This window comes from Osmerus eperlanus, chromosome 3 (assembly GCF_963692335.1).
Source record: "Osmerus eperlanus chromosome 3, fOsmEpe2.1, whole genome shotgun sequence".
Classification (NCBI taxonomy): Eukaryota; Metazoa; Chordata; class Actinopteri; order Osmeriformes; family Osmeridae; genus Osmerus; species Osmerus eperlanus.
In genome coordinates this window covers 22,956,252-22,984,073 of record NC_085020.1, presented here as the reverse complement: position 1 = coordinate 22,984,073, position 27,822 = coordinate 22,956,252, and the positions used below count along the sequence as shown (strand labels likewise).

The window sequence follows — 27,822 nt, the reverse complement described above, 5'->3', positions numbered from 1 at the left end:
TTTTACCAGTTTTTTAATTGACCAGTACAAAGGATTTTTACTGAACATCATATTCCCATTAAAGACCAAAACAGCATTTATCAGTGAAATTTATTAGCATGACCAGATAAAGTAGGACACAGGTTATAAAACAGGCCGAGGGTGGAGAGGGTGGAGAGGGTGGAGAGGGTGGAGGCGCATGAGCTGCAACAGACGAGCTGTCTGCTTGTTTGCAGGGGTCAGGGGTCAGAGGGTCAGAGGGTCAGGGGTCAGGGGTCAGAGGGGACTAGGGGCTTTACTCTCGTCTGCCTCGGCCAGTTTTCAGCCAGGAGACAAACTCCTTGGCAGCCTGGTCCTGGAGGTAGGAGCTGACGTCGCTGGTGTAGGTCCCGTCCGCATGACGTCTGCTGGGGTTCCTGCACGGCCAGGGATGGACCGGTCAGTTTGGCTTGATCAACGCAGATCACAAACTTTCTTTTCAAAAATATCTTGTCATTTCTTTTTTATATTTTATACTTATGAACAAGAGTTACTGGCTCCCAGGTGCATAGTACACACTGAACTGTATATTTGTAAGTAAAAAAAATCCTTAATTGATACATTAGACTTCACTGTACAATTTTGTATTTTTCTATGGCATCGCCATGAGTTGTTAATTTCCTGCAAATCTTAATGCCTTTCTGTCACAGTATGGTGCTTCAACACTGTAAAAGCTGTGCTGTGCAGAGTCATCCATGAACAAGAAATCCTTTGTTATAATCACAGAATCCAATTCACTAAGTGACAACAATCATCTTTCTAGTGATCACATGCCAGTCGGCTCAGAGAGCCAGAGAGACTCACCCACTTCTCTTTGAATTTTTCAACCACTGGACGAAATCTTGTGCTCTCCTCGTCTCCAGGTATTTACTGTAGTCGTTGGAGAAGGTTCCCTCTGAGTGTCTCTTCATGGCTGTGAGCTCGCTTGGGTCGTTGAACATCGAGTCCTCTGTCAGGCTGGAAACACAGCAGACATACGTTGAGTTGAATGAAAACACGAGAAGCTGTTCCGTAATCAGCTGAGGAACACTTCTTACCTGGAGTCATCCTCTGAGTCTCCATCAGGCACCTGCCAGCTGCTCTGGACCAGGACCAGAAGCAGGAGACCAGCCAAGGAGTGGGCACCTTTCATCTTCTGAACTCCTGTGGAGAACAGCGTGAAGACAGCGGTGAGCTTCCCCTAATGCTTCATGAGGACTGAATCCCAACTCACGTGGAACAGTACAGACTGTTCAAATGAAACTTCTAGAAATAAAATGCCACTCGCTGGAGCTGTGGGATGGTAGGGGTATGAGACGTTAAGGGTTGGAAATGAGAAAAGAGGAGGAACTCACCTGTGTTCCTTCCTGGAGAGCTTCTGTGAGAAGGCGAGATGTGGATGTTCAAGCGTGGATGTTCTCTGGTGTCCTCTTCCCTCGGGCTCCCTGGAGCTTCAGAATGCTCCCTGCCTGGTTTGGCAGCCTTATATAGCAGAGCTGGGTGACAGTGTGCCCAGGTGACACCCTGCACTCACACTGCACACACACCCTGCACACACACCCTGCACACACACACTCCACACACACTCCTCACGCCCTCCTCAGCACGATCGCTATTACTCTCGACCCATTACTCAGGGATCGTCTCAATGCACTGATATCTGTTTATTTGAAGACTGTCTTTGTTTGAGAAGGATATGTAACCACTTCCCGAGGTAGAAAAAAAAACACTGGTCACTGTCACTTAAGGTGTTAAAATCAAACACGATTCCATCCTGTCAAACTAAATCATATAATCATACAACTTCCTACCATCTGTGTTCAGGTTGGATTGAGTGGGAAACATAACTGTCTGTGGAAATATTGTGTGAGGATATATTCCCAGTGGAATGTTAAAATCTCTTTTATTTTAACGTTCTTAGAATATCTAAATAGATTATGGTTGCTTATCTTCCTCCGTCATAACTGGAACATATGGAGCAATAAGGCTAATTGTTTAGGTGACATTTAAGATTTTAAACAGCATCTGTGGTCTCTGTAAAAATAAATGTATTTACAGGTATCTCATACACAACACAGCTCTTGCTTTTATAGTACATACTACAGACAATTCGAGGTAACCAATAAACTACTTGGGAATAAACACTTTAAATTAAGGATACTTTAACTAGCATGTAACTACATATCAATCCCCTGAAGGGAAAGTTCTCAGTCCTCTGAGAGGACTTGCAATGTAGTTGCACTTTATTGACTAAGTACATGTTAACATTTATCTTGTTTTGGGGTACGTTTATGTTAACATGAATCTTGTTGAACACAGCTGTGTCGGACCTTCCCTTTTCTACATCCACTCCCTCCCCATTACCGTGCCTTCTTACACTTGTGTAATAACCCGTGCCGCTAAAACGTACCACTGAATTAAATTGCAATGTGTACCTACACTGTTTTTACCAAAGGTATTGCTGCAGTATGTCGTTACACAGTGCTTAATGTAACTTTAATATAAGATGTGAGCCACTGCTTGTATTGATAGCCTCAACAAACGAATCATGTACGTATAAATGCAACAGTAAAGAGATAATAGATGTATAAACATTAAAAAGTTTCAAGTTTATTTTTTAAAATCTGGCCACATAAATTGAAACATACAAGTATTTTTTTTCTAAACCATCTCAAAATGGTTACAATATTCATACTATATTCATGTACAGTTTATTTGTATCACGTGTAGACTACAATTTAAAGTGTTCCACAAGAGTCAGTGCAACAACATGTTTGTGTTATAAGTAATGTCACAAAGTCCACTGATGTAAAGTTTACCAGAATATAGACATGCAATGGCTTGAAGAACATCATGGTAAATAGTCACATTTTCTGTATGATTAGGACACGATTAATCTATAACAAATATCCAGTCATACAAGTCTTACAATATTAATTGTACATAAAACCTCTACAAAAACCACCAAATTGAATCCTTTGTTTAGATTGAACTGAACAAACTATACAAATGAGAAGCAGCAGTTCGGCCACAGTCACATCTATTCATCAACGATAAAAAGACAGTTTAGATGTGATGACAGGAGGGATGGTTTATTTGGAGTTGATGAGACATTTCTGAAGGAAATGGCTCATGTGAGTGTAGACATGGTGATAAGCAGAACCGCCGAGGCTGTGGTCCTTGTCAGTGTACCACTGAAACAGGAAGAAGCACAAACATCTGGACTGGATCACATTCATGTCACAACCTCTGAATCATTTACAGTAAATCTTGATTTCAAAATAATATTGAAATAGAAATGTATTCAGATGTGTAAATGTTTGTTTTTCAGGGGGGCCAGCTTTGTACCACCCCTGGGGTTACCCCCCCCAACGACACGCTCATCTATGATGAGTAACAGTATACTGAAGATTAGCAAGTGTTCAACATCATTTCAGAGAAACTCCATCTTCACATCTTAACTGATCACTTCCTGACGGCCCACCAATATTTACCATGGCCTCAAAGTCCACCTGCTGGTCAACCAGGGCCTGCGAGATCTGTGCCGACTGCTGAAAATGAACATTGTCTGAAGGAAATAAAACACATTTGTAATAGTTTAACCATGAGGCACAGTCTGAATAAGATCATACCTCCTTGCAGATCACCTGAATGTACTGGTAGTTGATGTTGTGCTATGTGATAGAGTAATTGTATTATGACTATGAAGAGATGTTTTTGCGTTCCTGCAGACAGCAACACGTACCATCAGCTGTCCCATGAATCAATAAGTACTGCACCGATTTGAAATTACGGGCTCTACTTGTAACTGTTGAATTCTTTTGAACAGAAAGAAAGAAACGATTTGCTGAAAGATCAAGTCAAAGTGAATAATGTGTAGAGATTTTCATGAACGAAAGCAAACTGTTACGATATTATTATTGAATGATTATTTTAACCTTGTAAGAATCAGGATTTTCTGCAGGTTTGTTCATGTAGCGCTCAGTATAGACGGCATCTGGAATGAAACACAACTTTCTTTTGGATGGAATTCATAGTGCTTGGTATCTGTAGGAATAGATTGTTATACACTATATTACATACCATAATACTCCCACTTAGCTACAGGAGCAACAGCTATTCCACACTTAAAAAGTCCACTTCCAGAACCCAAAGCCATGGAGGTGACATACCCGCCATATGACTGAAAAATAAATCAATAGAATTTGATTAAATAAATACATTGAATCCTAATCAATAAAATAATTAAATGTAATTAATAAATACATTTGAATACAAATGTGAAAATCCCACAAAAAGCTGATTATTCCAACATGCAACTTACCCAGCCCCAGATGGCTATTCTCTGTTTGTCGATAAAGCCCATATCAATGAACTTTCTGGTGGGGAAAAAGGGGTTCTATAAAACATCTATACTGGCCCCCCTACATGACTACAATTAGTCATGAAATGAAACATGAAATGAGACATGGAAAAACATTTAAAAACATGAAATAGTTTTTCCCCTTTTGGTTCATGAGCATCTTTTACCTCACAGCTGTTATTTGATCTTCCACCTCAAATGTTCCAAGGCGTTGGTAGATTGAGTGCATTATCCTGTCACCTTGGTAACCGGTCCCTCTTCCATCAAAACTAGCGATAATAATCCCCTCTGTGCTGGACAGGTACAAGTCCCAGTTGATTCTGAAGCGGGACTCTGTATTCTGACTGCAAGGACCACCATACCTAGGAGGGACATCCGCAGTGACCGTTACAGGGTTATACTGGACGGTTGGGACTGAGGTGACACACCCAAGATGGAAGACCTTCTCTGTACGTACACATCAATGAGAAGAGGGTACTTTTTGGATTTCTGGAAGTTTGGTGGCAACGTCATCTGATACCAAAGATCTGTTGGGATATAAGAGAGGCTGGTGAGTCACAGGAGAGAAGCACGTGAAGATGTGCCAGGTGACCCCTCCTCACACCCTGCCAGGTGACCCCTCCTCACACCCTGCCAGGTGACCCCTCCTCACGCCCTGCCAGGTGAGCCATCCTCACACCCTGCCAGGTGAGTCCTCCTCACACCCTGCCAGGTGACCCCTCCTCACACCCTGCCAGGTGACTCCTCCTCACACCCTGCCAGGTGACTCCTCCTCACACCCTGCCAGGTGACTCCTCCTCACACCCTGCCAGGTGACCCCTCCTCACACCCTGCCAGGTGACCCCTCCTCACACCCTGCCAGGTGACCCCTCCTCACACCCTGCCAGATGAGCCCTCCTCACACCCTGCCAGGTGACCCCTCCTCACACCCTGCCAGGTGACCCCTCCTCACACCCTGCCAGGTGAGCCCTCCTCACACCCTGCCAGGTGACCCCTCCTCACACCCTGCCAGGTGACTCCTCCTCACACCCTGCCAGGTGAGCCCTCCTCACACCCTGCCAGGTGAGCCCTCCTCACACCCTGCCAGGTGACTCCTCCTCACACCCTGCCAGGTGAGCCCTCCTCACACCCTGCCAGGTGAGCCCTCCTCACACCCTGCCAGGTGACCCCTCCTCACACCCTGCCAGGTGAGCCATCCTCACACCCTGCCAGGTGACCCCTCCTCACACCCTGCCAGGTGAGCCCTCCTCACACCCTGCCAGGTGAGCCCTCCTCACACCCTGCCAGATGAGCCCTCCTCACACCCTGCCAGGTGAGCCCTCCTCACACCCTGCCAGGTGAGCCCTCCTCACACCCTGCCAGGTGACTCCTCCTCACACCCTGCCAGGTGACTCCTCCTCACACCCTGCCAGGTGACCCCTCCTCACACCCTTCCAGGGCACTCTGGTCCTCTCCTGCTCAGGCTCACCAAATCCAGCCACTTTCAGAGTACCACGTTGAATGGTTGGCATCTTAAACTCAGTCAGAATGTGTTCAAGCTCTTTGTTGTCCTGAAGTACCAGGAGCTCTGAAATAAAGAAATACAATATCAACTATATTTACCAACTGAAAACAGTCAAATATTGGTGTCTTAACACCAATTAATTATAACAATGGGGGTTCTTTAACCCACTTGCAACTACTCTCCTGTACATTTTCATTACAAACCCAATTGCAACTAGCCAATTGTAACTTATCAAACAGATTATTTTAAGAATTAGGTACCCCACAGTATATTATGGTTGGAGTTAGACACGATCACATGTTAGGAACAGCCTTGCAGTTTGGTGTTCTAGAATCCCTGGCATACCTGAGCCAGAGTCTCTGTTGTCCCTGAGAGTGATGAAGGGAAGACCAGGTCCTGTTGAGAGACACAAGTAGACATCAGTGCTGCATGAGACCCACTCTACATCCACCTCTCAGTGCTCAGGGCCTGCCGCTCACGGCTGACTGGACACAGCCCCTCCACTAGTCCAGGAGTGCAAGCTGGGTCTGGGCATGGAGCATGGATGAGTTAGTGCTCACATGTGATGAAACGGGGAAACTGACCGTAGCAATCCATGCGGTAGTATGAGGCGTCTGTGCTGAAGTACGCTGAGTTGTATTGACACCTGTCCTTGTACAAGTCACATGTGAGACACTGGGGAGCAGGGGGGATGTTGCCCAGCACAACCCTGGATAAGACGCATAAAACAGGATATATGAGTTCACACCCACAACTCAACAATGCTAATGTGCAGTACAATAACATGTTTGTCAGGATTATGTTGTAGATGCTGTTTTTGTCTGTATCCCCACCTAGTTCCTGAAGAGCACTGGTATGGTTCTGTACTGTAGGTTTTTGCTTCCGCCATAATTGAGTATTTCTTTCTGCTCATTTGCTGATGTAATTAGCTGAATTGGGTAAGTTACAACTGAGGTTGGATATAAATCCTACAAGAGGGAAGCTCTCCAGGAACTGGGACAGAGGGCTGAGAAGACTGGTGTCTTACTTGTAAAGATTTCTCTGTCCAGGTCGTCCTTGATGCTCATTACTTATATAATATCTGTGATAAACAAAACATTCAGTTTCCCCACATATTCCTTCCAGCCAACACATGCCTTATTGATCAGCACTAAACACTACTGATGTGGACGTTCTTACATGGCATCTTTTGTGAGTTTGGAAATGTATACGACCTCCCATTTCCCCGAGGTAACGGGCGTCGCTTTTCCCTTTGGAATGATACACAGTTATCTTCAGAAGTCGATCATTTTATATTGTATAAGAGTGCATGCAACACTCTAGTCTAGTGATTCACTCCATATGAACATCACATTTGTTAATTTTCAAAAATGCTTTTGTGTAAAATCGTACATCTTTGACATGATGGATATGTTTGTATCCGTTTGAGTCACTCATCACTTTGTAGAAAGTGAGCTTGTCCTCCGCAAAGAAGGCCGGGAGAGGGTAATACTGCAGGAAGAAACCACTGTCAAGTTATTACGTTATACTTCCTGTACATAACGAGCTAGAGTGTGCTGATGCTATATGCTTCCTGAAAGTCAACTTACATGACCGATCCAACCAGTCTTGCTTGTCTGCTCAAATTTCTAGAGGGGACAAAATGTCGCACGCTTATTAAGACAATCGCCTCGCATCCTAGATTAGTGACCCCGTGTTGGTTATTTTAACCACACGGTTTCCTCTTCACCGTCGGCATACAGTACCTGCTTCTCATTCCAGCCGTTTCCATCAAAGTCGTATGTCTGTAAGACGACGTGATCCTGTTTCCTGCTGAGCCACTGAACTGCGATGCGTTCATCTGTCACCCACACGACTGAACTCAAATAGTGATCGCTGCGTTCAAACAAACAGAAGGACAAGTCTGGAGACGCAGATTTTGTCGTGTGGAAAAAGGACTGGATAAACACACTTGCGTTGCGCCAACAGAAACAGCACAGGTGCTTCAGGTGTACCTCGAACCAACAGCTTCTGGAACGACCACCTGAGTGCGTCTGGAAGGCCTCTCGGTGTCAACTACAAACAGCTTTGCCTTGGGAATCGTTGATCCAGACTTGATAGGAAATACAAGGCATTAGCAAATGTTAAGTTACATATACAGTACGGTAAATATTAATATAAGTAGTATTTCATGGATATCCAGTAGCTTGAATAAATAAAATAATCCCTAATATGCACATATTAAACTATTGAATTGCATTGACTGGGTGAAAGCATCAATCATTGACTTGATAAAGCACACACGGCTACCCACCTTGGGGTATGGAATGATCACTGTCTTGGGGTACTGCTCTGGCCCATAGTATGGATATTCGATAGTGCGCACTTCAGTGTCATTAAACTCAGCATATGCCAAAAACGTTCCAGTTGGTGACCACCATACTGCTTGGTTTGATGAGAGAAGCTCCTCTGAAGAAAGGAAACAAAAACATCAAAGATGAACCTGATACTCTCTGTAACCTCAACCTGCCCCACCAGATACTCTCTGTAACCTCAACCTGCCCCACCAGATACTCTCTGTAACCTCAACCTGCCCCACCAGATACTCTCTGTAACCTCAACCTGCCCCACCAGATACTCTCTGTAACCTCAACCTGCCCCACCAGATACTTGACCTTGTAACCTCAACCTGCCCCACCAGATACTTGACCTTGTAACCTCAACCTGCCCCACCAGATACTCTCTGTAACCTCAACCTGCCCCACCAGATACTTGACCTTGTAACCTCAACCTGCCCCACCAGATACTCGACCTTGATGCCACCAGATACTTGACCTTGTAACCTCAACCTGCCCCACCAGATACTTGACCTTGTAACCTCAACCTGCCCCACCAGATACTTGACCTTGATGCCACCAGATACTTGACCTTGTAACCTCAACCTGCCCCACCAGATACTTGACCTTGTAACCACAACCTGCCCCACCAGATACTCGACCTTGATGCCACCAGATACTTGACCTTGTAACCTCAACCTGCCCCACCAGATACTTGACCTTGTAACCTCAACCTGCCCCCACCCTTCTCCTCCTTTCCCCCTCAAAAAAGAGAAAAAGCAGTGAAGGTATTAACCTTCGTACACCCAGTCAGGGACACCATTTAGGATCTGATTCTCTTTTCCGTTGTGGGTCACTTGAATGGCAGGGGCTGTGGCATTCGGTTTCAAATAAATGTTGTAATTCCAGATGTAGGCCTGAGGGAGACATTGCAGTTATTCCAGCTTTCCTTCCTTTTCTCGTTCCTTTTACAGACTGACGGCTACTCTGTGGGAACAGCTAGACACAGAGCACTTCTAAACATAACAAAGGACTAGAATCTAGGAGATTTGTTTTTTACCAGTTTGTTTCCATCAGGGGCCCAGGTTAAGTATTGCACAACTTCTGGAATGTTTACTGGAGTAATGAATGTTCTGGGGAATAAAAGTGGGCAATGAGATACAGATCATAATATTACATCTGTAAATATTGTATAATATAATTGGTTCTCCTGATTCTGTCAAACAACAACAGAGGTTTTTTCTTCACAAATTCGACGAGACTAGAACTAGAACTCCAGAATTGACTTACGAACTTTCCAGGTCAAATAAGGAGTATGACGCTTTGTACGAATGTCTCCATTGCTGTTGAAACATTAAACAAGCAACAGTAATGGGTCACATTACTTTTCAACGCTCATATTCTTTTCCTGTAGAAGGTTAATAGGTAAACTAAAACATACAACGGGAGTGTTGAATGGTGAATCAATAACTTTACGTGACTTTACAAAGATCCCTTGGCAGACTCATGCAAAGCCCCTAGGGGTCTCTATTCTGCTAGTTTACTGTAACTTCAGAGATGTAACTGACTCGCATTAGGCCTAGACACTTTCATGTCTGGAATAGGGGAGAAAAATTACCTTTGTGTAGTTGCTTTCAAAGCAGACATATTTGCGATCAGCAGACACAAAATACCCTGTAGCTTCCACTTGTTCCTGAAACATCAACGCTTTAGGTAAATACACAACCGATCACTGAAACATCAACGCTTTAGGTAAATACACAACCGATCACTGAAACATCAACGCTTTAGGTAAATACACAACCGATCACTGAAACATCAACGCTTTAGGTAAATACACAACCGATCACTGAAACATCAACGCTTTAGGTAAATACACAACCGATCACCAACACAAGGGTGGGAAATCCACACGTTTTCTTACAAAAGTTTTGTTGCTCAGAAATTGAGATGTCTCCTTGGTTTCAACATTATAAAGGATGACATTGCCTTGTCTTGTTTTATGCAGGTATTCATGATCTACAGGGGAAAGGAAACAACAAACAGTTTCTACAATCCATTCACCTTTTTGAAAGAATCTCACTTTGTACTGAATGACTGTTGTGTGATACCTGATATCCACCGCAAATTATATGTTCTGTATCTAATAGTGTCGTTGAAATAATCGTCCAGGGTGAAAGATCTCTTTGTGCCACTGGCATCCCTTCCTGGAACAAGAGAATCCACTTGACTGGTGTTTACCACAACAAAAATACTGTACAATAATACTGTAGGCCTAAACTGTTACACGCTGTAATGTCATCTACCTGACAACGTCTAATGAAACGTGAACGGAAACGACATTCCCATTCCATACAGATTATCAATAGTTCAACGGTTGTGAATGAGATGGACAGAAAATACAGTATACAGCACTGTTGCTGATCCCTCCACAAGTACACCTCACGGTGCCACATGGATGCATACGTTAATCGGTAATAGGTGATGTAAAGTCACTTACATCAATAACAGTTTCACTCTACAGCCAACAGCCGAAAAGTGATCAGCGCATAGGCCTATACTGTTGTGAAGACAACCGATGTTGTCCTCATTTATTCGAGTACTTTAAAAGGATTCGTTTTCCGCAACCAGTCACAAGCTATAGTACAAAAGATGCCCCAAACTTTCTGTCACAATATATGGCGGACCATGTTTAAATAGGCATGAATAACAAACAAAAAAGTAACTTACTGTTCAAATAAATTGCAGTGGGTACAGTTATTAACGTGATGACGACAGCCGCCCCTACCAGCCCCCAAAACACCTTGCCGCAGCCCTGTAAAGGTGAGGGTGAAACTAAGTTGCAAAAACCTTCTGTGAAATCCACAGCATACCGTATTCTACGATGAAAACTTTGGCATTAGTTTTCATCTCGAGACAATTAAATGTTGCTTGGTTGCTTGATCTTCAAATTAATTGTTACGCACTTCAAGTAGCCTTCGTTTTCACTAAAGTAACCTAATCACTTATTTTTGAAAAGTGCATCATGAAAGTACTGGTTCGAAGTACAGGTATATTTACTAACCATGGTAGCACCGTTGCTGTTAACGACATTCACTGGCGAATGGACATGCAGCTCTCAATCTGAGGAATCCTAAAGGTTTGCGGACGTGGATCACAGGCGACTTCCGAGTGCCGAGTAATTGTATCGCTAACAAATGGGAAAAAAACCTAAACAAGACAGCTGCGCTTTGATTAAACCATAACTTCATTAACTGAAAAACGTAAATCCTTCCCATCGGACAGAAATTTAACTTGGATCCTCGTGTACCATTTAACTCCGTGATGTATCCGCGAAGAGAGTTGGAAATTGTTACTAGTCACAGCGATGCCTCCTCGAAGTCTAACTTTCCTTTAGCGCTGAACTTGTCGGAACAATGGCTTCTCGACCACAGATCATAACTTACCCATATTTGCAAAAAGGAAAACCACGGTACAGTAGCTTATATCTGAGCAAGTGTTAATGAAGATACACAAATTCCTCCGCCTGTCTTTGATAGTGTAACATTCAGGCACAGTTCCTTCTAAATATGTATTGTAGGTAGGCTACTTTATTTCAAATTGTGACCCTAAATGCGGACGATAATCATAACGACCATAACCAATGGTTACAATGAATATTACGCACTGTATGATAATTAAGTAGAAAGACTTCGATTTAATTCAATTCATTGTTTATCAGCAATTATCGACAACTGATACACACATGTAAGCACTGTACTCATCCGTGATTTTGTGTCAGAAGTACACAAACAACACACAATATACAATCCCAATGAAAGTAAAATGAGTGTCAAATAGTAAGAGGCTTAACCCAGAAAGTTTTTAGTATTATATTTTAATAATAAATTTGATCCAAAATCTTATCTGCAGCAAACACGCTGTATGTGGCCGCATGTATCCCTGGCTGGCATTCCCTCAACCTATATGTCTTGAACTATCTTGTCTAGATTAACAGGTTTGTGTGTGTGCGTGTGTCTGTGTGTGTGTGCGTGCGTGTGCGTGTGTGTGCGTGACTTCCCCCTACCTGCTCAGGAGCACTGTGAGACTGTTCTTAAGCAGCCGTGTATAATGGTAAAACCATCCCCCCACCTGTCTGTCAGATCTCATCCAAGCATGTGGGCTGCCAGGTGTGCTGTCGGGGGGGGGGGGGGGCAGAGCACGGCCCCCAGAGAACAGACAGTGGCAGAGGAAGTGTGTCACTTAACCCGTGATTCATAATTCAGTTTCCGATCCGTGATTCATTCATGTTGTTAAGTAGCTAACTTTGCTGCTTCTGATTGACGTTGTTCGTACGGGTTGGGAAGGGACCCTTCGCTGGGCTTTCACACTGATTCAACACACGTTTGGCTGATGATCACTTGTTATTTCTGACCCATACCCCATCTACATTCTCTTCACTGTGTAAACAAAATCAATTTTTCAAACTGATGAGAAGTTTAAAGAGAGAAAGACAAAAGTGCTCACTGCGGTCATAACTCGATAGCAATCAAATCGATTGCTTCGATTGGACCGCAAATTAAAAAAGACACATATCCAGAGCGACTTACAGTAAGTACAGGGACATTCCCCCGAGGCAAGTAGGGTGAAGTGCCTTGCCCAAGGACACAACGTCATTTTGCACGGCCGGGAATCGAACCCGGCAACCTTCTGATTACTAGCCCGATTCTCTAACCGCTCAGCCATCTGACTTCTGACACACATACCGTAACATGCAAACACTACCAAGACGACAGCAACGTTATTCCAATCCCTGTGCCCCTACATGCTGTCTTCATCCTCCTCAGAGCTGTGAGCCACTAGACTGGCATGCTCAGCGTAATCAAAGGCAGGGAACTTGACGGTGAGTTCACTCCACTTGGTGTAGGTCTTGTTCCTTCCATCGAAGGTCACTACGAAGTGTTTGATGTGAAGACAGGGACAGTCAATCCCACGGAACAGCATCATGGAACCCCACTCCTGGAACAGCACACATTCACACGTAAGACAAGGTTCTACAGAGAACGCTCTCCTGTAAGGTACTGCACATGTACCTGCGGTTCCTATTCAGTCATTCATTCAGAAGAGACTTTTATCCAAAGAGGGGGTGGGCAGGGGTGTTGAACCTTTGACCTCTTGAGCTGTAATCTAGTGCTCTAACCACTGAGCTACACCCCATCCCCTAATTACAGAAAAGATTGTGTCATCTGATTTCAAGAACCAGAAGAATTAATGGAAACCTCACTGATAGTCAAAGACACATTCCATTACAATGGACCCAGGCAGGTTTGTACCAGTGGAGACTGCATGGCCAGTTTAGTGAAGACCATGATGCAGCCTGACTCTACAGTAAAGTTGTCACACTGTACCTGCCCACAGTCCTTGCAAGCTATGACCAGATTGGTCTCATAGTCCAGCATCCTCTCCCGAAGGGACGTGTTTTCTCTTTTGATAAAAAGTTCACTGCAAAAAAAAAGAAAAGCTGTCATTTTGCAAATCATATATTGTACTACTATAGTATAGTACTACCAGCTAGAAAGAGATTTGTTTAAACTTCTTACCCAAACTGTGCAGAAACGTTGACTCTGTGCATACTTTCAATGATCTGAATGTCTTCACCAGAGCAGACTGTTTTGCTGCAGCGTTTACAGTTGAACATCACTTTGGATGGACTCTCCATCATCATAGCTTTCTGATTCTTCTTGGTCTTCTTCACTCTGTCCTCCATAATAGCCTGGAGCTGATACTCTAGAATCTAGCAGAGCAACCAAACACTGGAAATAAGTTAGAGCTCTGTGGGTTTGGAGACTTCATAACGAGTGTGACTCTAGTGTGGTAAAGTCATTGAACAATGGATAAAGCCCTTATGATTCAGGATATTCAAAGCAGGACTGGCCTTCAGGAAACTGAACACCCTGAACACGCTTACCCTTTTCTCATACGCCGCTGGATCAAGCTTCTTCACTTTCTCGATGGCCTTGCTCATCATGCTCTCGCGGTACTCGTTGACATGCTCCCGTTCAGCCACTCCTGAGCCCTGCTCCTCCACCAGGATGTAGCTGCTGTCCTCCGCTCTGCCTCGGCCCCGAGCCTTCCAGCACACAGGAAACAGGAACAACATTCAGGAGTCAAGGTTGGACTCATACTCAAGTTTTCACGTAGAACACATTTTTAGCCCAAGTGCTGTATAGGGTGAGATATGAACTTGCAACCCTCTGCAGTCAAATACTCTTTCTATTGAGCTACACCTAAAGAGTTGGTAACTAGGATGACAAGTATTTTGGTCTGTTTGTTAAGCCATCGAACACCCCAGAAAACTGACAAGACAAAGTTTGTACTTCAGTTCAGATTGGGCTTAGGCAGTTATCTCTTCGAAATCCCACTGACCTGGATCATGGCTATCTCATTGGTCACGAGGGCATATCGGATGACGAAGTTGCACTCTGCTATGTCCAGACCCTCCTCCGCCACGGTGGTGGCGATCAGCAAGTTCACTTCTCCGTTCCGGAACTTTTTCAACGCATCCCTTTGCTCTGCCTGAACACCCATTGAGGGAGAGGGGAACAGAGATCATTCACACGACATGAAGCATCTCCCGTAGAACACATGGATGGTGACCATTTAAACAGCGACGGAAACAAAGGGGACAAGAACCATCTATTTCAGACGTAGCCCACATGTTATCATTTACATCTGTGGTCCCAGAAACCTGCATTAAAACACATCTTACAGATGTGTACTCACAAGGGTCATTGGTTTGACTTCACTCTGGTCTCCCGCTCCTATCACATAGCATGCTTTCACTCCCACCTCGGCAAACTTTGGGTTGTCCTGAACCCACTGGCTTAAAGCTATGGCACTGTGACGGGTTTTGGTAAAAATGATCCCTCGCGCTTCCATTCTGCTCGTGAACTCCTGAAGAACGGTGGTTCTCAGCTGAGACAAGATGTTATTCTCATACTCCGGATGCTTGGTCAACTCCTGCAGTTGTGCCTTCTTTTCTGCGAAACAGGCAGGACAAGAACCGTGACTTACAAATACAGATGACCATTGATCTAGCTCACATCTCAGCATGTGTTGGTGCATGTGTGTTGGTATACTACAGTAAAACACACTGTACGTACTGTTATACAGCACGTACTGTTATACAGTACGTTATCAACAAACTCTGTGCCTGTGTCGTCGCTCCAATATTGTGCCGTACCTTTAAAGAGATCGAAGAGGAACATCTCCGTTTCAGTTATCTTTATGGGCGTGTCCTCCTCCGGAGCCATTTTCTTCTTCTTCTCCTCTTTGTAGAACTTGTGCAGGAAGCTGAAGGCGTCTTTCATGCGGATGGTGTTGCTCAGGTGCAACGCCTCATTGTACCTGCGGAGGTGCTCCGCGCAAACACGCACCTGCTGGTTCTCCTCTTTTGCAGCTGTAAGAAAGACATTTACATTTAGTCATTTGGCAGACGCTCTTATCCAGAGCGACTTACAGTAAGTACAGGGACATTCCCCCGAGGCAAGTAGGGTGAAGTGCCTTGCCCAAGGACACAACGTCATTGGCCTGGCAGGGAATCGAACCGGCAACCTTCTGATTACTAGACCGATTCCCTAACCGCTCGGCCACCTGACTCCACCAAAGTCAGTATAAATCTGTCCAAAGACAGATTTATATTCCCCTATCCTGTGTAAGGTTTCAATTTTTTACGAGGAATACATTCAGTCTAGTTGGATTACACTACTTTATGGTAGATGTAGTTTTAGTTGATGTTGTAAAAGAGGGGAACTCTTACCATTTTGCTCCATCAGAACCACCCACTGCTCGTAGTTCTGGGTGCCCAGGTCGCAGGAGGGAGACAGCACACCGTGGCCATGGATGTCATTCATGATGCCCTTGATTACATCCCCAAAGGGATCCTGGAAAAAGAGAGTTTCAAGTCTGTTTGTTTTCCTGGCACAATACCTCAGTGAGGTCATCGAATCATGGAGGCTGCAGGGACTAATTATCTTGAGCAAAATGTGATAAAACAGAGCAACGTTATGAACATAAAAACTCAGAATAAGGTGGTTTGAAAGTTTTTATAATGATTCAGAAAATTTGGCTTCAAGACTTCCTTGGAGAGGCGCTAATAATGGAAACAATGTTTACAGTATAGTTAAACAATGAAGCCTCCCAGAACTTTCTTACATGTACGCCTACTATTGTTTTACTTTCCAATCGAACCAAATCGGCAAATTCAGGCCAAAGGGGTGTTTAATCTCAAATAAAACCTCCACCTCATTCCTCTCTTCAGCCGTAGCAATCCTCTTATGTGGTTCCTTCTTGTTGAGTCCAAGACTCTCATTCTTAGTCAAGATCTCTGAAGCATCCAGGTTTGCACAGATCTACAGAACACAAAACAAAGATCATTGGACACACAACATACAGGGTAATCAGCACAAATACTAGAGGTCTAACAGGAGAAAATGTAATCAGATTCGTAGGTTTACAATGTCACTAGTACTAACGGTGTTTTATCTAGTGGTGTGCTAATGCTAGATGAGCACCACTACAGTAAAAAAAATGAAAAAACAGAAAGCTGTTTCAGATCTTTCCCTCTGCGGTGCAAGTATGACAGGCAGATGAAGGTTTACGGCTGCCTGTGTGGAACATTGGAAACAGCTTGGAGGGCTGAGCGAGGCACTAACAGAATCAGGAGGGCAGGCCTCGGACCAGGCAGGGGAGGGGACGTGATCTGAGTGAGAGGAGATCAAGGCTGTGGGAATAGCATGTGTGAGAACGACAGCCGAGAGAAAGACAGAGGGGGGAAGCAGGGAAGAGAAAGACAGAGGGGGGAAGCAGGGAAGAGAAAGGAGGCAGAGCACGCAAAAGGATTTACTCGTAAAATGTGCTCCTCAGCTTTCGCCATTTTCTTGGCCCCTCCAACACCAGGTGAGGCGGTGAGGCCCAGGATCTGAGGAATGGGAACAGTCTTCTTCGCTAACTTCTTCAAGGAAGCGTTCTTCTTCTTCTGTTTCAGGTAGCGGATCATGATCTTGTTGTAGACAGCTCCCTTCTGTGTGTGGTGACACTCATCAATTACAATGAGGGTCAAATCTACAAGGCAGAGAACACACGATAATTATAGCACATCATCAGGATTCATGGGATACATCTGGTTAGACAGTAAGGTTAGCCCCTCAGCTTGTCTGGTATAACTGAGAGAGAACACTAAATGGGTCGTAGCCTTAGCAGAGCACAAAGTGTCACTCCTAAGCTCCTGCATTGTGCTGTATAGGGGATGTTTAAACAGCTGAAGGGTTCAAAGAAATGATTTCCCTCCAGTAAAGCCACGGTATCTGATCTTCTTGTCTCGTTTCTGGTTTAGAACTTGTACTGTAAATATGGAGGTGGCTTATTTGCACTCACAAATTACACCCTGGCTCTGTGTCTCCCCAAACAAACCAGCACTTTTCTAGGAATTCCAACGCCGCAGTTTGAACCACACCCCACGATCACCACAACCCCAAAACAAGACTTGTGTGAAATGTGCGTTTTGCAGCAATGGAAGATGTGTTACGAGCCAAGAAGCATTCACAGATCATAGAGGAAGCTGCAAATGCAACTTCTTAAGGGGGGTCAGGCAGGCGAGTCTCTGGAGGGCCTGGGAGTGTGGAGTGGAACAGCCAACCTGATGCAGTGACAGAGACTCTCATGTGAATATGAACAGCCAGCCGCTGATGGCTTTAACAGAAGTGTGGCCTTGGAAACCAGAGGAAAGGAAAAAAGGAAAAAAAAAAGCGTTGAAACGGTCTCTGAGGCGTTTCAACAAACAGCATATGTTCCACTGAGGGGAAGGGGGGCTGGGGGGGGGAGGGGGGCTGGGGGGGGGGGGAAAGGGGGCTGGGGTTCCCCTCTGGACCGGGGAGAGCCAACAGTAGCGGACGGGAGAGGGGGAAACAGATGACTTTGACAAGAACCTGTCAAATGAACTCCCAGAGGAGACACACATGCAGACTTCTAAACCCTGGCAGTGGCAACCATGCAGGGCAGTTGACTTGCCTACAGATTTCCATTCAACTCCTTTGATAAAATATCTCATCAACATGAATATACTGTATACAGTGCAGTATATATGTAAAAGTGGAATAAATGTGACGTAAAAAAATCGTTCTCTAGAACAGTTAGGACAATTCAGGAAATGTCGACTGTCAAGAAGATTTTTGCCGAACCTGATAACTGAATCCCGTCATCGTCGCCATCATTAGCCCTCTCCAAGTAGTTCTCCAGGATCTGGGCAGTGCAGATTATGATATCGTTCTTCTGGACTATCTGAGTGAAGGAGATTTTGAGCTGGGAGTCTCCACTGACTTTCTCCACTTTGTACTGGTGTTTCAGAAACTTCCAGAACTCCGTGGAGTAATGCTGCTCAACCAAGGGCACCTAAAGGACAGAGATCACATGACTTTGAATGTAATCAGTGTAAGGGTGTAGAGGGCCTCCTTGCTGGAGCCTCTGTTTATGACACGAGTAAATACAAAGGTTGTTTAGGCTGTGTTGACAAGTGCATGTGTGGATCTTAAGGATCTAAATAAGTGCTTTGTATGAGGCTGGGTTTCAGATTTGCTGTGGTCTATGTAGGTCTATGTAGTGTTCAGGGCTGTGGTCTATGTTGGTCTATTTAGTGTTCAGGGCTGTGGTCTATGTTGGTCTATTTAGTGTTCAGGGCTGTGGTCCATGTTGGTCTATTTAGTGTTCAGGGCTGTGGTCTATGTATGTCTATGTAGTGTTCAGGGCTGTGGTCTATGTAGGTCTATGTAGTGTTCAGGGCTGTGATCCATGTTGGTCTATGTTGGTCTATGTTGGTCTATGTAGGTCTATGTAGGTCTATGTAGGTCTATGTAGTGTTCAGGGCTGTGGTCCATGTTGGTCTATGTAGTGTTCAGGGCTGTGGTCCATGTTGGTCTATGTTGGTCTATGTTGGTCTATGTAGGTCTATGTAGGTCTATGTAGTGTTTAGGGCTGTGGTCCATGTTGGTCTATGTAGGTCTATGTAGTGTTCAGGGCTGTGGTCTATGTAGGTATATGTAGTGTTCAGGGCTGTGGTCCATGTTGGTCTATGTAGGTCTATGTTGGTCTATGTAGGTCTATGTAGTGTTCAGGGCTGTGGTCCATGTTGGTCTATGTTGGTCTATGTAGGTCTATGTAGTGTTCAGGGCTGTACTCGCTGGACATTCCCTTTCCTGCCAGAAACAGCATGCTAATGAAAGCTATTTTTCCATTTCTCCTTGGCTTATTTGGATCTACTTTAGTTTGTTTAAGACACTCTTCTTAAATAAAAATCCCCCTCCCTTAATGAACAAGATGCCATACTCAGAGCAGGTCATATGGGGAAGACAGTAGAATACTTATAAAGAAATTACATGACTGTTACTGTGTAATTGTGTAACTACTGTGCTATTGTAGCTACTTTTAAATGTGTTTTATTAAACACTGACACAGTAAAACTATCCTGACGAGAGAGTTTGAACCAGAAAATCAGAGCCAAACTGCAATGTTGTAAAATACTGTTTTTGTTATTCTGAACTGAACCTATCATTTGTGGTGCGTGATACCACATTGATTGATTGTGGCACAGCATTTTCCACTCTACAATATTCCCACGGAATCTCTCTTTCCATCAGTAAACATGTGCATGCCTGACAGGAGTACAGTAGGTCTAGGGCAGAACAGAACGTACTAGCACTGCTTGTGTACAGAGGTAAAGTCACAGGTGGTACCTTGTTAACCAGGACCACCACTTTCCCTGGCAGCCCCTCGCTCCTCCTGCCGTCCAGATGTTGTTTAGTAATATACACTGCAACTCGGGTTTTGCCACTTCCTGTCGGCAGGCACACAATTATGTTTTTCCCCTCCAAGGCAGGTCGCGCAACCTCCATCTGATAATCTCGAAGGATGATGTCAGCTTTCTTGGGGCTTCCAGCAGAACTTGCGGCGTCGCTGCCGTCTGTAAAGTAAAGCAGAGCTTCAGTCTGGAGACCTGGACCGGCCGACCGTTCCTACTTTCTCAGCAGGAAAAGGCTCTGCTTGTCGTTGTTTTGGGGGTTTTGATGTTCCACTGAGCTGTGACCTCAAGCGGTCTATTAGAATAACATCATGTACATGGCAAACTTTCTCTTCTCCCTTCTCTGGATCATTCTGTCAGAGGACCCAGGCCTGTGTTAAGGCTCAGAGGACCCAAGCCTGTGTTAAGGCTCAGTATTAAAATGGACTGAGGCAGCACGCAGTTATGGAGATTGAGAGATAGGGTCCTAAAGTCAATAGGAAGTAGACTGCGGCCTTGGTGATCTAACAGTCTTGTCGTAGCAGTTCCCAGACCTCAGACTTATTAGCGGAAATTCCACCATTAGCCATGGTAAACACAATGTCAATAAGATAGCAAAGCCACAGGGACTGGTTTTAATTAAAAAATACTGAAATCCTATTGCCAACTGGAGAGCTCATATGCAACTGCTTTACAGGGATGGAAAATGAACCTAGGACGTGTGCGCTTTCTCTGCCTTAACTGGGAAGTCTTCCAGCATCGCAGCTTACGTGTATTACATTATACTCCAACATGGTGGAACAAATTGTATCTTGTTGCCTTAATAGTGATGTAATGTGAAAAAATGTGAGAGTTGAGTTGGCGAGTAATGGGAGCAATAAAAAAAAGGCACTCATGAGAGACTTGTTTGATTGGCATCATCTGTCTGTGTGGGTGTTCAGCTTCACCTGGCAGAGCCCTCCTCTCCTGGCCCACCTGTCATTTCTCCTTCCTCTCCCCTGACTCCCCGCTCCAAATAAAACCTGGATGATGTCACAGACACCCTTCTGGTGGGCTACTGCCAGAAATTGATTGGCTGGCTCAGTGTACCAATCATGTCAGCAATGTGAAATGAATAGGGAGACAGCTGCTTCAGGAAGAAGCAGATTTATATCTGGCTAGAAACATCACTCTCATACTAGATTTGTTTTCTGAATTGCAACTATTTTTATACAAATTCAAAGAATTGCAATGCAGCACTCCCCAGCTTGTATAGCATGTGTTTGCAATTTGGAGTCTCGTGGCTATGCTCTGCACATTTTAACATCTGTGAGGTCTGTCATGATGCACATGGAACATACTTTCTGAGCCAAATAGGACAAACTCATCCATTAAAACCCTGTCTCTCATTACTTTGATCTATAGAGACAAAAAACAGAATGAAGAGCTGACGATGACTCGGATGAGGAAAATGTGACTAGAGTCTACAGCTTTCAGCTGACTGATTGTGAATTTACGATATTGTATGTCTAACACGCTGGTCGGAACACTTGGCCTTCTTTTGAGGCCAGCTTTGCGAAGCTCCCTCCATGACTGCATATTTCCAGCATGTCCACCGTCTTCCAAAGGTGTTCAACCCAAATCTCTTCCAGATGACACGTGAGACACAGACTCTGTTTAGCTTAGGTTTGGGGGAGAGCTTCAAATATCAAAACTAGGGACAATATGTGATTCAGTACAAATACTGAATGATTTGGTGAGGATTTGAAGAGAAACGGACAGTGCTAACTGTATATTTCTGTCTGGGGATTACCTGAGAGTGAGACATCCAAGCTGTCACTACTTTTCTCTTCCTGTTCTTGGTAAAGATCTAAAAAGATCACAGTAGTCTCTTTACATTTTCTGTACAGAAGACATGCTTATGAACTTATTTTCCTGCAGTCTAAACATAATCACATACAATGCATACATTTATTGTGTGAAGTCAGAAGTTATATATATCAACAACAAACTGAAATTGGGTACAACTTAAACTTGAATGAAAATGACTCAAATACCCCCTCTCCTGGTGACTTTGGAATACTGTGACGGACTGACTGACTACTATTAGTACTACTACTGCTACAACAATAGTACTACTGCTATTACTAATACTTATTCTTCTACTATGTATATATGCTTATATATATATAATATATATAATAAATGATTGATGCATGAATATGTTCAGCCTCTGGTCTGCACCTCTCAGCGTCACAAACCGTCTCTGAAGGAGGGGCGGCCTCACTGCACTGCTCCCACTGAGTTTTCCTGGGAGTTTGTCCTTGTCTTCCACTAGTTTAGGTTAGGTTAGTCTAGCTGCAGTACTATGGGCGTGTGTGAAGCCCTCTGTGACATAGCTTGTAAATGGTCACAGAGAAATGCATTTGATTTGATTTTGCTTCTACCATTAGTACTAATAAGTACTACGACTGCTACAGTGCTACTACCATTACTGCAACACTACTAATGTTCATACTATTACTGCTACTACTTCACTATGGTGCACCTTGTAATTAGGATGATCTGACCTGTAGTGTCTAAGGACTCATCCATGCTCATCCCTGATATGTCGCTGCTGTCCAGGGTCTCATCCTCCGAGGCTCCAGGCCTTTGGGCTGCTTGGCCCTGGGTGGCTGCTTCCCCTGGAGCCCCGTCTGCAGAGACCAGGCTGCCAGGCTCCCCGTCCTCACCTGGCTCTGGGGGGGGGGGGGGGGGGGGGGGGGGTCAGCCATGCACCACAGCAGCAGAAAAATGTTAGTACAGTGTGGAATCAATCACTGTACAAAGTTACTTGAGAGGTTGGTTGAGGGGCAGTTCTATGGGCGTATGTGAAGCCCTGTGTGACATTGGTTGTAAAAAGGCAGATACAAAGACAATTTTAATTGTTTAATTAAATAAATAGAAAGCCCATTGCGATTTAACATAGCATGAAATAAACAACAACATGGCTTAATATTTTGGCTTAATTTAACTATACACTATTTGTATGTCGGTTTGCATAAAAGCAACTGCAAAATTAATACATGTAAATAAAAGTCAGATGATATAGAATTACTACCTCTTCTACGTGCTAAATCTGTTCCAATGATCTGTAAGGCTTTTGGGAATGTTTTACTTATTTTAAACACAATTCATATGTATTTATATTAGGGGAAGCAGCGTCACAAACAGTGTCGTTTTACCATTCCCCTCATCCCCGGGGTTTCCTCCAGTCAGCTCCCTGTATAGGGGAATGTGCTCCGTGTCTCGCAAGGCCTGCAGGAATGTGGAGAACCAGCCAGGAGGACATCTTACCACCCTTCGCAGCAGTTCACGAGCTCCTTCTTTTGGGGTTTTACCTGAAATCTAAGATATTATTGAACATGTTTACACTGCACCGTGTAATCTAGAACCTCTTTCAGCTCCTTAATTCGTGGATTAGTACCCCCCCCTTCTGGTTCAACCGTGGAACTACACATAGTAAATATGAACACAAAATATACAGTTGGCAAAGCACAATAATACAATTTCATTGACTATTACAGATACTTTTATACAGCTCTACGTATGTAGCCTAATTCAAAACATGCAATGGTATGTACGCTACTAGGAGTCAGGTGACTGAGCGGTGAGGGAATCAGACTAGTAATCTGAAGGTTGCCAGTTCGATTTCCGGCCGTGTCAAATGACGTTGTGTCCTTGGGCAAGGCATGTCCCTGTACTTACTGTAAGTCGCTCTTGATAAGAGCGTCTGCTAAATGACTAAATGTAAATGTACTATGGGTCAGAGTTTAGGTCAAGTAGATAGCATAGTTGGCACACAGGCTAACAGACAGAACATAGACTACTCACAACTTCGAGGTCCTCCTGGTTGAGAATGTCTAATTCAAAACACCTACGGGACACATCATTAGTCTTCATTTCCAAAAGTGTGGGTAGGAGAACTTGAATAAGTCGGACGCAGTAGTCATTCTCTGCCTCCGATGAGGGGCTTGGAGGGCGACCCTCCACATAACTCGCAGCATGTTGACAACCTGCTTCCGACAGGGCAACCACGAAGGACCTGAACCAGCCAGCCGGGTACTGGTTTTTGATGAGCGTTTCAATGAGTAGGTCAACAGCCCGGATGTTGCTCTCTGTCTTTGCTTTGTTTTTGATTAGTTCTTTTTGCTCTACGTCTATGAAGTCTAGGTAATCCAGAACAGGCTCAACCTGGATAAGTTTGAGCAACCTGGGTCTGAGGACATCGATAAGATTTTTCCAAACGTCATCATCCTTAGTGCCCATTTCCCCCTCGTCGTGTCAGTACCACCCCGAAGATAGCTGAAATGCACACAACATAGCCAGTTGAGTGCCCTTTTCTCAGAAGTGAGTCAGCTGGTTGCATTTCAATGTCAATGAAATCACTTTCGATTTCGTTTCTGTTCTTTTTTGATTGAGCAATTCTGTCACTCGCCACTAGGGGTCTCTGGGGAACTATCAGGGCCCTCTAGGCTCTCAGAGTGGGCCTAATATATTCTAAAAATATATATTTTAAAAGTAATCTGTTCTAATATTATTTTATCAATTCATAATTTGACAATCTAAAGACAATGTGTCTGAAATAAACCTTTCAATCCTGCCTATTCAGTTTGTGTTGGAATGTGTAGAGTTAAATGAAAAAATCCCTGTTGTCACTTTATCAGAATTTTGCTGCCTCCGTTGTTGGGAGGAAAGGAAGACCTACACCAGAACTTGATTTTGGGCAGAAAACCAAAGCTTTTGAGAGGCATTTCAACTCCAGCAGTTGAAATGCAGCAATGCTGTGTGCGCGCTGTATCGTGTTTTTTGGGGTCAGAGGGCCAAGGTTTAAGAGTCACGGTTCGCTATTGTAACGTGAAAGTGAACACAATCAATCTACAAAGAATGAGGATTTTGCTTTGAAAACAGATTACACAGCAATATTTTGTATTCTTTGTATATTTTTATTCCTTAAAATAGGTAAGTTAATTTCCTAAACCAACAGTGTTTTACATAATGAAGGTAGTTATGTTTCATAGTTGAGACATTCAAAATATCTGGTGCTGTAGGTGTGTCAGTGACAGACTTTTAAAATGCACAAAATCAAAGTGTATATATAATGTCTATTGTAACGTTTGTTTTAGGACCAAAGTGATTCAATCTTTATCTGAAACATAAACACTGGCCTGATCTTTTATTGCCATTGAAGTACATGTACCTTTGTTTCAGTCATTAAACAGTCATTTTTTCAGGGTCTTTTTAAAATAAGTGACAGGTACACATAAAACAAGGTTTTGTGATTTCATGTCTCATGTCCACTGTAGCGATGTGGAAGTGGAGAGTCTTCATGGCCTGTGGAGAGGCCCCTTCCTACATCCTCCTGTTGGACTTCATCCTACTAACATGCAATGCAGTATTATAATTGTATAGATACTTCTATACAATCAAAATGACTTCAAAAGTAGATTTTTCATTAATTACGCGTGCTTTATGCATTATATGACAGTACCAAATTAAATGAAATAAGAGGAAAGGGAACTGCATTGCTGAGTGTTCAAACTCTGTAGTGCAAATACTTGTTCAGGTGATAAAGGTAGTTCAACTTGAACGCTTTGTAGGAAAATAGCTATTTCAAAGTTCAAAAAGTGAATGTTTTTGTTTATAATTTTGTGCTACATCTAATATTTCATTAACAACCAAATCCCATCATAGATTTCTTAGGATTTATAAGTAATAACAGTTTTCTTTTTGTTTTATTTTACATCTGTAAGTCATACAAGATGTTCTTTAACATGAATGTGCATTGACTAACAATAACAATGGAAAACAATGTGATTTTGCTGATTTTGTTCATGAATATAATGTAAGCTACATTAGTTGACTTATTTGATTTTTGGACTTAGTTATAGGCACGACACCCCATCTATCCCTTTAGACTATTAATCTGCTAGTTTTCATTTTGTCATGTGTTTCACTACACACTTAAGAGAGTAAAAGCAAGTGTAATATTAAAACAAAACTGAAACGTTTGGACATGGATTGTACAGTACAGTATATTATATGCTACATTTGGTTCAAATAAGCAGTGCAAAAAATTAAATCAATACATAAATGTACTGCCTTGTAGACATGCCAACATCACACTTGCTTGTCAGTGGTGTGACTCAGAGATAACATGCAACAGAAAACACTCTCAAACATGCACGTTAGCTTATCTACCTGGACAAGCACGTATGGTGTCTGTGCTGCTGGCAGTGGAACATCTAGGGTGCATGTACATGTGTAATAATGCACATGGTTTAAGGAAGAAAACTCCAGCATACTGCACCTCACATATTGCAATGCGACAGTCCAGGAAACCCTGAGTCGTACTTCAGTTATACGAGTGGCAACACTTTACATTAGTTTGATCCCACAGTTGAATAGTAATTCTGTAATTACTTCGATGACAGCTTAGGAAAATTGCATTATAGAAATGTCTGTGTTACTGTTGAAAACTGTATTCTAGGTATTTCTGGATTAAACTGTATCATAGAGATACAGTAGATTTAAATCCCAATGTTGTTTTTCTGAAAGTAATTACAGTGTCACTATGCAGGTTAGAGCCAGTGGTCGTGAAGCTCTCTGTGAGGGCTACAGTCTGGGCGGCCTGGGGTCCGAGGCTGGTCGCAGACACATGTTGTTTTCTGGGGACAGGACTGAAGGTGAGCAGGTGTCAACTGGAAGAAGGATGGATTTCGAGTGTTGATGGGTTGTGGTTGGTTGTTGCTGTTGTTGTGGTGGTAGTGGTATTGTGGGTCTTTGTACAAAGAGTGCTGTCAGGTTCTCCACCAGGGGGGGGGGCACCTGGGACAAGACTGACAACGAGGCTTTGGGGTCTGGAAGAGTCCTCTCTAGGCTGAGTTCAGTACCCTGAGGACGGACACACACAGACACAGACACATTAGCACACGTGTCTGTAATATGACCTCACGTTTTGTCACGTGAGAGTACACACAGTCTCTTCAGCTTCCAAAACCCGTGTGACAAAACAGAGTGAATATTCCCAAACATCCACTGCCTCCAGGGCACCAAGACAGAGCCGTACGTACCTGTGTGGATGCATGGCTGAAGAAATGGCTGGGCATCAGGGCAGCGATGGGCTGGATCCTCACCGCGGGCCTCAGGTAGTCTGGGCTGCCGGTCACTGTGCTGTAGGCTGGAGGACCCAGGGTGGACTGCCTCTGCAGCAGCTGCAGGATGGTGTGGATGTCCGTAGTCATCTGGGACTCCAGTCTGGAACCAGTGGACAGGAGATGGGGAGGGGTTTGGAGAGTAAATGTTGCTGACTGGGTAAGGTATGGAAAGGTTGTCAGGAAAAGAGAAGCCAGTCTGTACAGCCACAGCAGCCTCAGTGTGGGCGCTGGGGTGGAGGGTTACGTTCACTAGGGGGAGCTTGGGTTGGTGTGGGCGCTGTAGTGGAGGGTTACGTTCACTAGGGGGAGCTTGGGTTGGTGTGGGCGCTGTAGTGGAGGGTTACGTTCACTAGGGGGAGCTTGGGTTCTGCTTTGGCTTCCAGCCCTCGGCAGTAGTACGGTCAACGCCAAATCACAAGGCCTGAGAGCACATTCTGTCAGCTGGTTTTTCCCTTAGTAGGCCAGTGATGAAGCTGTCTTTGAGGGTGATAATGAATATGCAGTGGAGGTGTGATCAGTGCGTTTAAGAGGAATAATTAGCTTCCACTCATTCACATTCTTTATCGTCATAAAAGCTACATTCGGACTGCTATATTAGCCTCTATATGTGCTCATGCTGAATAATTGTGGAATCCCTAAATAGTCCCTATCAGAATATT

General features: G+C 44.0%; 4 protein-coding genes across 8 annotated transcripts in view; all 4 read right to left on the bottom strand.

Moving 5' to 3' along the window:
• Positions 1-86: 86 nt before the first annotated feature.
• On the bottom strand, positions 87-1,438 carry gcgb (glucagon b). 2 transcript variants are annotated; one of them, XM_062458006.1, is made up of 4 exons: positions 1,353-1,438; positions 1,056-1,161; positions 823-975; positions 87-395 (listed from the first exon to the last, which is right to left on the bottom strand). In XM_062458006.1, exons 2-4 carry the CDS (start codon positions 1,148-1,150, stop codon positions 275-277), a joined length of 369 nt encoding a protein of 122 aa, XP_062313990.1. In that variant the 5' UTR covers positions 1,151-1,161; positions 1,353-1,438; the 3' UTR covers positions 87-274. The 2 variants fall into 2 exon arrangements, with proteins under 2 accessions (XP_062313990.1, XP_062313991.1); XM_062458007.1 differs by having other exon boundaries at positions 259-395; positions 827-975.
• Positions 1,439-2,585: 1,147 nt separating this feature from the next.
• On the bottom strand, positions 2,586-11,714 carry fap (fibroblast activation protein, alpha). Of its 4 annotated transcripts, none has more exons than XM_062457993.1 (27): positions 11,490-11,714; positions 11,244-11,402; positions 10,910-10,994; positions 10,291-10,386; positions 10,104-10,198; positions 9,798-9,872; positions 9,470-9,522; positions 9,240-9,312; positions 8,976-9,096; positions 8,158-8,312; positions 7,859-7,956; positions 7,610-7,739; positions 7,454-7,492; positions 7,257-7,355; positions 7,044-7,114; positions 6,892-6,945; positions 6,449-6,573; positions 6,210-6,260; positions 5,829-5,927; positions 4,818-4,887; positions 4,528-4,722; positions 4,322-4,376; positions 4,081-4,180; positions 3,936-3,994; positions 3,743-3,815; positions 3,492-3,565; positions 2,586-3,191 (listed from the first exon to the last, which is right to left on the bottom strand). In XM_062457993.1, exons 2-27 carry the CDS (start codon positions 11,244-11,246, stop codon positions 3,090-3,092), a joined length of 2,250 nt encoding a protein of 749 aa, XP_062313977.1. In that variant the 5' UTR covers positions 11,247-11,402; positions 11,490-11,714; the 3' UTR covers positions 2,586-3,089. The 4 variants fall into 4 exon arrangements, with proteins under 4 accessions (XP_062313977.1, XP_062313976.1, XP_062313978.1 ...); XM_062457992.1 differs by having other exon boundaries at positions 11,244-11,389; XM_062457994.1 differs by having other exon boundaries at positions 11,244-11,369.
• A 191-nt stretch (positions 11,715-11,905) lies between these two features.
• Positions 11,906-24,393, bottom strand: ifih1 (interferon induced with helicase C domain 1). The gene is made up of 16 exons (XM_062457990.1): positions 23,841-24,393; positions 23,192-23,354; positions 22,538-22,705; positions 21,781-21,837; positions 19,945-20,171; positions 18,397-18,607; positions 17,064-17,281; positions 16,462-16,569; positions 15,978-16,101; positions 15,402-15,617; positions 14,942-15,198; positions 14,585-14,734; positions 14,127-14,288; positions 13,759-13,952; positions 13,567-13,660; positions 11,906-13,177 (listed from the first exon to the last, which is right to left on the bottom strand). Exons 1-16 carry the CDS (start codon positions 24,273-24,275, stop codon positions 12,980-12,982), a joined length of 2,982 nt encoding a protein of 993 aa, XP_062313974.1. The 5' UTR covers positions 24,276-24,393; the 3' UTR covers positions 11,906-12,979.
• Positions 24,394-24,937: 544 nt separating this feature from the next.
• Positions 24,938-27,822, bottom strand: part of LOC134017888 (potassium voltage-gated channel subfamily H member 7) — a 42,621-nt gene continuing 39,736 nt past the window's right edge. Inside the window, exons 15-16 of the mRNA XM_062458009.1 lie at positions 27,080-27,263; positions 24,938-26,900 (exon numbers count right to left, since the gene is read on the bottom strand). Of these exons, the coding sequence (XP_062313993.1) occupies positions 26,622-26,900; positions 27,080-27,263 (463 nt within the window). The 3' untranslated portion in view covers positions 24,938-26,621. The remainder of the gene's footprint in view (positions 26,901-27,079; positions 27,264-27,822) is intronic.

Bases quoted from the DNA above. Each gene is read 5' to 3' on its own strand.
- gcgb (XM_062458006.1), bottom strand. From the start codon at position 1,150: ATGAAAGGTGCCCACTCCTTGGCTGGTCTCCTGCTTCTGGTCCTGGTC. The intron at 976-1,055 runs GTAAGAAGTGTT...CTGTGTTTCCAG, and splicing joins GACTCAGAGGATGACTCCAG to CCTGACAGAGGACTCGATGT. The intron at 396-822 runs GTGAGTCTCTCT...CTGGCCGTGCAG, and splicing joins AAAAATTCAAAGAGAAGTGG to GAACCCCAGCAGACGTCATG.
- fap (XM_062457991.1), bottom strand. The intron at 9,313-9,469 runs GTAAGTCAATTC...TTTATTCCCCAG, and splicing joins TTATTTGACCTGGAAAGTTC to AACATTCATTACTCCAGTAA. The intron at 4,888-5,828 runs GTGAGCCTGAGC...ATATCCCAACAG, and splicing joins TCTGAAAGTGGCTGGATTTG to ATCTTTGGTATCAGATGACG.
- ifih1 (XM_062457990.1), bottom strand. From the start codon at position 24,275: ATGGGCACTAAGGATGATGACGTTTGGAAAAATCTTATCGATGTCCTC. The intron at 21,838-22,537 runs GTCAGATCATCC...TGATCTTTTTAG, and splicing joins TGAGTCCTTAGACACTACAG to ATCTTTACCAAGAACAGGAA. The intron at 13,953-14,126 runs GTAAGCGTGTTC...TTGCTCTGCTAG, and splicing joins CAGCGGCGTATGAGAAAAGG to ATTCTAGAGTATCAGCTCCA.